The sequence below is a fragment of the Pomacea canaliculata genome, linkage group LG1, assembly GCF_003073045.1.
Source record: "Pomacea canaliculata isolate SZHN2017 linkage group LG1, ASM307304v1, whole genome shotgun sequence".
Classification (NCBI taxonomy): Eukaryota; Metazoa; Mollusca; class Gastropoda; order Architaenioglossa; family Ampullariidae; genus Pomacea; species Pomacea canaliculata.
The window spans coordinates 29,090,339-29,102,059 of record NC_037590.1 but is presented as its reverse complement, the minus strand read 5'-3'; the positions used below and the strand labels follow the sequence as shown (position 1 = coordinate 29,102,059).

The 11,721-nt window shown below is 41.7% G+C and overlaps 1 protein-coding gene across 1 annotated transcript; it reads right to left on the bottom strand.

The window, feature by feature from the left end:
- Positions 1 to 398: 398 nt before the first annotated feature.
- LOC112567572 (nodal-like) lies at positions 399 to 5,646 on the bottom strand. Its single transcript, XM_025244271.1, is given in 3 exon segments — positions 399 to 1,560; positions 1,562 to 2,007; positions 4,466 to 5,646. Coding segments are annotated over 3 exon segments (1,401 nt in total). The 5' UTR covers positions 4,992 to 5,646; the 3' UTR covers positions 399 to 1,131.
- Between the last annotated feature and the right edge of the window lie 6,075 nt (positions 5,647 to 11,721).

Below are 11,721 nucleotides of genomic sequence, written 5' to 3'. Positions count from 1 at the left end.
GTTGCTCCCATAGTAAATTTATGTATTGAGTGAAAATGTGTTTCATATTAACACAACACAGAGCATAAAGTGGTTTACAAAACATTTTTAACAGTCAAGAAGTATATTATCCTACTTAAAAATGTAGAAGTTTCAGAGTACATCTGTCATCTGTTCTAAACTTCCAATGTAATCGGAAAAGGAGCAAATCCAACAAGGCTGCAGTTTCAGCATAATTTAAATATGATAATAATACACTGGCAAGAAGTAAATAGAAGACGAAAATCCAAATTTACATTGACAGTAAAACAACTACCAAACAAATGCCATGTTATAATTTTATTATTTTGCTTACGAGAGAGAGACACGTGTGAGAGAGAGAGAGAGAGAATCTATAATTTTTTTTTTGTACGTGAGCAAAATGTGAGAGAGCAAGAAAGAGTTATTAAATTAGCTAAGAATATACTTTTCTTATGATTTAGCGCTTTACGTTTTAAGAACTGCATTCTTCAAAAATAATGAAACGCACAGACATTTTTTACAGGAGTGTTTTTTCGTCCCTGTTTTTGTGTACATCTGATCCAGAGCTACTCCAACCCTGTGTTACCAGCTTCTGTAAATATTCTGGCAGTGTTTTATGTATCTACATACAGTGAATTTCATCAGTGCATCCATCAGCCAATGACAAGTCACGTGTGCTGGCCAATCAGCAGTCGCTTGTAAGGTAGTGGTGGTGGTGTGTGGGGGGAAGGGTAGGAAGGTCAGATAGGGTCCTTAGAGAAAACAAAACTTGTGGCCAGACAATTTCAGGGACAGCGGAAATAAGACCGAATAGTGGATATGTGGGAGATGTGAGAGAATTGGGAAGGGCGGAAGCGAAGGAAAGAAAGTGTAAATAAAGTTGCGTTCAGGTGTGAATCGTTTCCCTTGTCCTGCAAGTGGACACGAATAAAAAACCAGTCAGTTACGATTTTCAATATCTTCAGCTACCATATGACGGGTACACATCTCGTATTTTCAAAAAAAAGAAAACTGCCCGCCTCTACAGCTACGCCTGAGTAATTTTTATGCTTACTTCGGTTGTATGCCTTGAAATAAGGCAACCACATCAACATCTGGAACTTTTCACTGTCTTGTTTCAGTCTATGCCTGTCATCTGCACCCACACTCATCGACAATCATATTTTCGTGATGACGGACAACTATTTCATCATACTCAAAGTACAGCATGCTTAGCGGTTTAAGTTTTATGGGCACGCAGCACGTGGGAGGTGCCAAGCGCGGCTTTTTCTGCCGCATCAGCGTCTGCAGCATGGCGTGGTTGGTGGGCTTGTATTTGGCGTCCACCGGTGAAGGGCATTCTCCATAGCAGAACTTCGCATTGAAGTGCTTTGGATGAATGATCCACTGACCCCAGCCGATGAAGTCAAAGTCAACTTTGAAGTCGAACATCTGACACTTGGCGTGCTTGGGTAGACGGTACCATCTTCTGTTCTTTCCCCGGTTTCTCAGGTTGCGCCTTCGTTTCGAGTTTCGCTTTCTACGAGCGCTGGTTTCGTTGAGGCCTATGTCGATGTCTCTGGCGACATCGCTGCCGGTTGTGCTCGTCGTCTGTCGTGTAGCTCTCATACACGTTCTTCAAGAAATCGCGGTCCTCTAAGTACAGTGCCACCAAGGACGTCGACCTCAGGGAACTGTCACGGAGACGGATCATGTTTTCCAACTTGCGGGGGATTTTCACTTGAAGGGATATATTTCCGTGGTACTTGTTTATCCACGAATCTAAAACCTTGCTGATGTTAAACACGTCAAAATCTCGCTGGGTGACCGCCAGCTCTTTAAGCACGACCTTCTCCACTCGCTGTCCATTGCGCAGCACGTTCACTATCAGCTTAAATTGTTTCTTCCGCCTGTGAGCGGATGGATGACGTAAGAATCGGACCTCTGCTGATCGAAGGCGCTCGTTGAGGGGCAGGAATGGCACGAAGTAGGTGACGAAGGATCTTTTCTGTTCATTCAGCTGAACATCTGCAAATATATTTTTTTAAAGTTTTACAAAACCGACTTTTAAAAAGGGAAATGGAAACATGGTCAGCAAATCAAACTTTGATAGCCCCTTTATTTAGACAAATTTCTTTACCTTTATTTATTTTAATTTTTTTTACAAAATAACCAGTAGAAGAAAGATTTTTAGTAATAAAATGCATTCCTTGTGGGGGGGTGAAGAGTGGTTGACCTACATAGACCATAGATGTGGAATATTTGTGTTGCCGCCCGAACACCTGACTAAAAAAACAACAACACAACAACAACAACAACAACAACAACAACAACAACAACAACAACACACACACACAAAAACAGTTTATCTCTTTTCTAGTCTCTCTATTCTACCATTATAAAATCGTCTGAAGACAGCTAATACGATCCAACGGCACAACATCCATTAAACATCGTGTCTTGAACAAGCAAATGTGTACAAGTGGAGAAATAGCATCACTCCCCACATTCATAGGAATATGAAAAAATAAAAAACATTTTTAGGAACGCCATATTCGAATCATTGCATGCAAATCGTAAAGCAGAATCGAGAAAAAGAGAAGGCATACTTTACTTTACTTTAGGGATTCTTTACTTTTATGCCTTACCTTTATGCTACTATTGTGTGTCTAGACAGAAATGCTTAAACAACTCAAATATTAAACAAATAAATTAGACAGTGTCTTGAAGAAGGAGAATACCACCAACCCCTACCGAAAAAATAAAATATCACTACATAGTATTTATCATGTACAGCTGTTTACATAATTGCCTGAAGCCCCTGACTGAATCTGCGTGAACCTTCTCCACAAGCTGTCTGTCGTCCATATCCGACCATTGACTCAAATAAATGTGATGTACACAGAAATTTCCTACAAAGCGCGATGCTAAAAACAAGAACGATGTCCGTTCGTATCTTGCCAGTGAACCCTCTAACAGCTTTAAAAAAATTAAAACATGCTATTTCTCTTTTCTGTATTATTATTTTTAATAAACGCATTAAAAACGCTAGTGCGTGGGACAAAAGGAATTTCTTGTGAAAAGAGTGCTTTTTTTAAACTTATGTCTGACCAGAGCCAACGCTCTCTGTTTAGAATGTTTACGAAGAAATGAGTATGGTTGTAATTTATTTGATTTTGTTATCGAAGAGATATGCAAAAGACTGTGTTTGCATTGCTCGATCTTCTCCACTCCTATTCCCGTTGTAGAAAGTCCGCTTCCGCTTTTTAAGTTCAATAAGGATATGCGAAGAACCGCTAATGCCTATAGGGGTGGCGGAACGACTAGGGAGATGATAGTTAACTTTTTTTGGGGGGAGGCGGGGGGAGAGTCAGGGATAGAGCGTAAAACCAAGAACAAAAATAAAAAACGGGAATTAAAGTGAATGTTTTGCTGACACCTGTGACATCCTGTTAATTATAATGGTAGGTGTGAGCCTGGCCAACAGGGTGATCGCCTTTCTCAAGAAACTACACAAATCATGAACAGATAACAGCACTGAAATTGGAGGCACGGAACCTGTAAAGCTTTAAAGAGGCGAAGAGCTTTTATTTTCTGTGACCTGTTCAGCGCGTAGGCCTCTTATCAGTAAGGAAAAGAACAATGATTTAGCCAGTCTAAAACTTTCGCCACAGAGAGAAAGATGCCTAAGCGGGGAAGACACGGCGCCAGCCTAATCAAGCAGACACGGAAATGTCCCATTTTGATAATGCACCCTCTTCAACCTGATGGAAGAATCTGTAAGAAACAAGCCAGGCACGGCTCCATTACTGGTGAGGATATGATCCAGTTCCCTAAAGAAATCACACTGAGGGAATTAGATGCTATTCTGTTGAGTCCATTAACGGACAGACTTCTCGCGCTGTGATCCGCCACATGATCTTTATGTCGGTTTTATTTAATGCTTCAGATGGGGAATGTATCCCCCGTAGCAGCTGCCAGCTTAGAGCTCTCTTTGCGGCGTCTTCTTTAAACCCTTATAGTTACGACGCACGATTTTTTAAATATATTTTGTTGGTTACAAAAACCGTTTATCTCTTATTTTTAACATCTTCTAAACTTCTCTCTTCACATCCCTCCCTCTCCCTGTCTGTTGTCCACTATAACAAGCAATTTTTAAAGGAGCTCATTAAAATTATGTAAAGATCAACATGCTGCAAGATATACGCTAACACAAACATTGTTGAATTCAAGACACTGCTCTGTTATATCATGGCTCCCTGCCATAACAACATGTAATATTACTTTATCCTTAAATCTTAATTTAACCTGGATCAAGCTAGTCACGAGGTTTCTGACCACATTATATCTTTGTACCGTTGATCTTCAATTGTTTGTATTTGCATAAAGCCATCCTGGCTTTACGGCGCCTTTTTTTTTTTTCTAAATCCCTGAGTTTTTATAACAGATCGATTTAAATTTACATAAGAAGAAAGTAATAAATTACCTCCAGCGGAAAAACTCCGAATGGTGTCAGTCACCTTTAAGTTCACTACTTCCTCAGCTCCTCCTTCCAAACTCTCGGGTTTAGTTTCCTTTCTCACATCGACGGGAAGCCCGTTCAGAAGGTCGTTGAAAAGCCTCATCATAAATATAGTGGAGGCCTTCCGGTAGTCCGAACCCAGTCGACCATTTTTGAAGAAGTGGTGCCTCACGTCTTCGTGGATAACTGAGCTCGGCCCATCTTGGGAAGAGGTTGAGTGTCCGGATGGACCGAGCTTCTCATCTCGTGCCTGGGAACCTGAAGCGGAGACTGAATCTGGGACTTCAGCCCCAAGTGTGTCGGCGTCGTGGACTACCGTAAGGAGATGTTTTGGGTGCAGAGGGGACATGGCAACGGGCAAGGTGACGGCCAGCACCGGTGTTGAGGACAATTCCAAAAGAAATGAAGATGTGCACAGCTGCAGCAGTAACAACCTCCACAATGACCAGTGCTTGATGCCTGAGAAACTGTTTCTGCTCTGGTTAAGCATGACTTAACTCTGGGACTAACACAATATCAACACTTTTTTCATGACGAGCGTGTGCCTCTGACCTGGGGAAAGACGATCCACTCTTGAAAACTGTTCCCAAGTTCTTTCAAGCCATTCACTCTCCGCGCTCTCGAGCTTCCCCGCCTGCAGCGCACAATGGATGGATTAAGAGGCTACTTTAGCACGGTCGCAGGCCCGAGGTTCACACTGAGTACACACAACACCTCTCCTCTCATCGACTTTAGATTTGCAGTGCAGAACACCTAGGCTCGTTTAGTGATTATAGTCGTGGTGATAAGTGACTTCATTCACAGACGATTAATTGTCGAGGGTGTTAAGATCAATGAAGCTGTGGGTGCTGAGTGCCATCGCGATTTTAATTGTCATCAAATGAACTAATTTGAATGAAACTTCTCCGGGGTGATACGGAAGTGAGTCCCGTTTATGTCCAGATATCGCTGACGACGCACACAACATTCCCACCCCCAACCCACCGCCACCTATCGGGGAGAACGCAGCAATCGTCTGCCTAACGCGTCTTTTGTTCGTATGAAAACATCGGTCTTCCCTGGGTCAGATTCAACGTTTCTGTTGGCGGATAGGGCTGCTGATGCTCCTCCCACCAGGGGGCATAGCAAGCGACAAGGCATGTCTCTTTATACGGCATCCTTTTGGTCCAGCCCACCAGTTAAACAGGTGATGCAGGTGAAAAAAAAACCCAACAAACAACAATAACAACAGCTAACCCTAAACTGTATAACTGAATTGTGGGACATCTTCAAATAAGGGAGAATCACAACTGCTTCAAGGCACATGTCCTAGGAGATCGGTCACTCAAGTTTTATTCATACATTATAACGAGTTCACCGAGCTTCCGTTACTAAAGAGCAATCCCGCAGTTTGTGTACGTTAACTTAGAATTTTTAGGAAGGTAATCATTAGCTTGTGCTTGCTTTTCGACGAAGGTCAGAGATTCTAGGGAACACCAGGAAATCAAGAAGGGAGGGGGGTGCTAGGAAATTCTTTCTTTAGTGCTAGTTAAACAACGGCAAATCCCGAGCTGCTACCTAACCAAGCGAAAGCGGAGGTTTAACTCGAGAAGGAGGCGAGTGGGGTGGGGGACAAACTGCCGGCGGTCAGCGTCGCTTAAATTGCTTTCGTGGACGATAAACGCGTCTGGGCCATTGTTGGGGGGCAGTTGGATGTGAAAAGCTCAACACCACAGGTGAACAGCGCTGACGAGCTGTGTCCAGTTTAGAGGAAAAGGCGAGGCATGAAAACAGGCGCGCTCGTTGAAGTTCCAGTTAGGACCTTGCAAAACTGTCGCGCTGGCTATTATCTGTTTGGCAATCATCATGGTCTTTATAGACTGGCTTCCAAAGTGATACTGATGACAGCGGAGCGACCATCCTTCTCCGCGCGCGCGGTATCATGTGCGGCATTTGATTGAAAGGTACCGTTTTGAAACCTGAGAAGGAGTTTCGTGATCGTTCCGCTTTTCGGTCACTGCTTGGAGTACCTTAAATTGCACTTAAGGAGCTCTGAGCAGTCTGAACGCTGTATAATCTACATTGACCTTACAACACCGTCAAGAAGTTTTTAAGTGTATCTTGTGGAAACTGTCAGTGGGGACCAGCATAAGAGTAGTTAGTTCACTACTAGCATTTCTAAATTCACTTAGTTCAAAGCAACGGAAAAGAATCGGGGCAGTCTATCTATTACGCCCGCTGTACAATAAAGTTAGGATGGCGGAAGTAAGGAAACCAGCTTATTCTACAATTTTGATTGTATCATAGAGAACTTGGATTATTATTTTTTTGTATGGGTTATGACATTTCAATTTTTTAAACTGATGTTGAAATGCGATTTATATCATATGAACAGAAATGAATACCTTTAAAAACATTTATTGAAAGTCTTGTGGTAAAAACAATATTACGGAGGGTAAAAAGCAAATACTGAACAAGGAAATATTATCACGTGACTAGCAAACACCATCACAAGAGTTAAAAAAAGAAACACATCTTTAATTACAAGTGCAAACATCGTGCTTTGCAGTCGATATTTTATAAACGGTCGTGGGCAGAGTATAATTATTTTGCCAATATGTGTCGAGATATGAGAAAACAACAACAGAAACACATGAACTACTCTGATGGATCCTCCACAAGTCTGCTATAAGATAAAGTAATTAAAGCAGACCTTATATCACTGTGACAGATATTACTACATTAAATATATCTTTCTGAGCTTCTATCTACGCACGGGCATAAAACGTCCTCACACCCGCAAGCTTTTCTTCTCACGTCCCCGCTCCAGCCTATCTCCTTCCCCAACCCTTCGTCTCTCTCCCTCTCCCTTCCCCCAACCTCCTCCCTCTCCGAAAAGGAACAAAAAAGAATCTGCTTTAAAATAAAAGATGAGGGCATAGTGAATCCCCAATGAGTATATCTCTGCTATACTAGAATACAAGTTTTCTTTCATAACAGTTAAGTGAAATCACGGACGTGTATAACAAGTTAGTATGAAACTGACAGTGGCTCTTTAACTCCATCACGTGGCGAAAGTAAATGTCAGTTCATCCTTTTCACTAACGTTATATATGCCTGTCAAGTTACTTTCTTTTCTTTCCTTCTCTGTTATTTTTGTTTACTTGTTTGTTTTTGGCTTTGTTGTTGATTTAGGTCTGTCTGTCTGCTTGTTGGATGAATGGTATTCTTTTGGTTGGTTCAGACCTTTACCAAACGAAGTCGTTCAAACTAATGTAAAACAGAGATAATTTATTGTGTACCATATCATCAAAGCTCACAACCCGTCGAAAAAAAAAATAAAACAAAACCCCAAAACGTGAAAAATGAGTCGGTTTGGTGATAAGAAACTTTCATGGAGTTCCCTGAGTCTGTTCTAAGCAACTGCATAAGAAGCGTGGGAAAGTGGAGAAAAAGCATAAGGTTTCACCTTCCCACTGAATCCTAGTCTACTATCACAATAGTTACACCTCTGTCCAGGAACAACATGATCAGTTCTCTTTCATTTCTTTCATTAATCCACATTACATTCGGACCAAGGACGGGCTCTAGGGGAGGAGGCGCGCTACGGTGAAGGCGCTCACAAGTACGGACCGCGCATGCGCGAGGCTCTGTTCACCTGTCTGCAGACCGCGTAACATCACTCGGGAATCGCTGAGCGACCGACGCGCCCCTTGATTCGTTCTGCCAACCGTGACGAATAAAATTTGATCATCTTAATTGAGCGGGGGATGTTTTCTTTAGGTCGCCGAGAGACCTCTGTGTGGACTGCTGGAGGGCAGTCAACAGTTCGCCGTGACAGCGTGGATTCAACGGAGGTCTCTTCCTTGATGTCGTCTTTCCCCTTGGCTTACACTGTGGGAACTCACGAATGTCGGTTTGCAGCGCCCTTTTTCTCGGCTGGGAATCAAATCAATTTGATAGACGCCCTGGCTGTCGGTCTGTGAGACTGAAATAGATATTGACGGAGCGCTTGTGTTCAAGTGTACCACCACTCCTCCTCCCCTCAAAAAACCAACAACAAACCACCAACAACAAAAAACAAACAAACAAACAAACAAACAAAAACCACAAACATACAAAACCAGGCTAGTCTTTCATACTCAACAAGTTTAATTCTTTTCATCACTTTATTTCTTTCCCCCACCCCAACCGTTACTGATACCCACACGCACTATCTGCACTCATGCACACAAGTAAACATACATATATAAATGCGTACGGGCAAATTTGTGCGTTTCCTTGGCTACATAACGTCTTAAGAAGTCGTTATTATAATACAGACCTGCAGGCATACAAACATTGACAGTAATCAGTCTTACACTAGCACTTCGCACGCGCGACCACACATGCACACAACTCGATTGCCCCTACCTCCCCCATTAAAGATTCCGTAAACATTACTCCTAACATCCTTTCCTACCATGCTAGTCCTTTTTCACACCCTTTCTTGCTCGTCTTTATCATAATACTCTCAGTTCTTGTTATTTGGTTACTCTTTGCGTTTTCTGTACTCGTTTTTATTCATCATCAGTACTGTTGTTCCTTCTTTCTTAATTCATGTGTTATTCGTTTGTTTTCCTGTTCCTCGTATACTGTTCATGTCTCGTTCTTGTTCTTGGGCGCTAAGAACATGCTCCTTAGGAGTGTGAGTATGAACTTTACAAATTTTGCATTTTTAATAATAAATAATAACAACAACAACAACAACAACAACAACAACGAAGAAGTCATCATATCCAACTGTTAATGAAGGCAATAAGCTTTAAATATTATTGATTTAATTATCATTATAATAATCGAGAATGCAGAGAAATATTTGCATAACGTTCACGTTCGTGTGCATCACCCATTGCAATATTGTCCTCGACAGACAGGCTTTGTTCTACCTTGTCAAAAGTTTGGTGTTGCATTTTACCCCTTTCCATTATGGACGTATGAAGCGGGTTAAAAAAAGAAAAAAAAGAAAAAAGTAAGTTGCCTTCACAGATCTGAAGTCCTATATCCAATCAAATTAAAGAAATCTAGAAAAGGAAATTGGGTTGGGACAATCCAGAAAACAAAAAGTATCTAAAAGCACGTCACAAATCACGGGAATTTTTGTAACATACTTCTTCAGACTGGATCCGTTCTTCGTACGACAAGGTTGATTTCTACGTAACCGACCCCAGAGTGTCACAGCTGAAAGCAGCGAGACAGGTAACAATGAACACACCTTGTGTACTATCATCATCGGCTTAAACTCGCAACAGAGACCAGTAATTCGCTCTCGCTGTTGCCGCGGTCATCTGAATGGGAGGCAAGCGCGATCGTTGCAGCTGATCACAGACCACCCTCTCACTCTGTCTAGTGTACCCGCTGTTGGCCTGTCGCATCCGAAGTTATCTGGGCACACCCGACACCTAATCACATTGGCTTCCATGCTGATGATTTTATCTCTTATCCATGAGCAAAAACCAGTGCTGGAGACGCTGAGCCTCAAATGCTGGGTTTCAATCGGATATTTTACGTTCCACTCAGTGCCGCTGGTACATCTACCCACCCCTGATTTTATGTTCAGGCTCAAGCTGGTCTGGAAACAATGGTTTCTCACATCCTTCTCAAGAGACAGCTTCAACTGTCTTAGAATGTCACTTATAGGGCCGAGCCGAGTACATTTTTGTGCATTTGAAAAATTAGCGAGATGACTGTGTGTTAGAACGTGGACAGCTCAAGGAGACCAAAACCTTCAATAAAATTAGGGCATTTATTTGTGTATTTATTACATAGATAACAAAGGTAGCAAAAAGAGGGGGGTTCAGTTTGTATGGTGTTTAATTATCAAGACTAAGGAGTATAGCCGAGACAGAATGAGACGCCATCTTGTTAGCTGACTCAGAGTTGAACAAAAAGACACACTATTAACTAATTATCATTTACCCTTTTGATATTCATTACATTATAATTGTTGATGGATTTAAGGGAGTATCACCTCTGCAGAATTGTAGTGCCTTCTGGCTTCATGCAATGGACAGTCTTGCAGCTGAACCCTGTTGTCTGTCTGTTGTTCTGGCATGGACACGTCTGCAGCTTGGTCTATGAACTATGAACTGTAGAATTGTAAACATTTTGAACTAGAATTTGTTTTCTTCTATGATTGTATTGTCATACAGGTGTCCTGCTGTGTCAGTAAGTGCAGTCGGCAATCGCATGCTACACCTGCTGCATATCCTGTGAAAGCGTCAGCCGTTGTGTGGTCAGAACCACGAACTTGTTTTATATATATACACGTCCGTGGTCAGAACAGATAAAAAATGACTATCATTGTGATCTTGGCTTTTGTTGCTCTTCCATAGATTTTCACGGTCATCAATCTTTTACAGAAGTTTACTGTCATATTGACAGGATAATGAGGATTTGTTCAGTTGCACATAACTCCGTTTGCAGTTGTGGGAGGATTTTTTTCTGTCATTGTCAGAACCAATTAATAAACGCACATGCATATTTATGCTATAAATGCATATCCGAGATTTATATTTCAGTATATGCTTCGATCTCTGATGTGTTTGTCTTATGTGTCAATGTATTGTGTTTATACTGATGAATTTGCATTTGGGGTTTTTTTTTTTTTTTTATAAAGTGCGGTAAACATAGCTTTGGTAGGGGTGTTGCGATATAAAAGCTTGTTATTATTATTTCCTGTTAAGAACTTTTCAGCTGGAGAATTTTGTCTGCTGTAGCAAGGGTGAAGGAGCAACCACTTGTTTTGCTGTTTGACCTTAATGGCGGTGTTAGTCTTCAGTTAAGAGTTGTGGATCCGTCGTGTTGTTTATTCGCTAATCGAACCTTCTCTTGTCAGCTTATCCTCAGTCTCGTTGTCCAGCACGTCACAGTAGAAAGGTATCCACTGTAGAATAATTGTGTGAATACCGAAGTTTTTGTGAGCACTACTTAGGGAGACTCAACTGGCCGTGATCTTGTACTAGCCTGAGGTGGCCTGGGGTCACCAACTGTATCTGATGTTGGGAATATATGTCTGGGAGAGAGAGAGTGTGAGAGAGATAAGTATTTCAACATGTACATTTATATACTCTTTTATATCATATATATGTATACATTATTGCTAGTATGAGCACTATCTTGAATTGCCCCGGTTGTATTAACCATCCTAAAGGTCAGATCATTAAGGTCATCTCACGCAGGCAATAAAGCACAGGGTATCT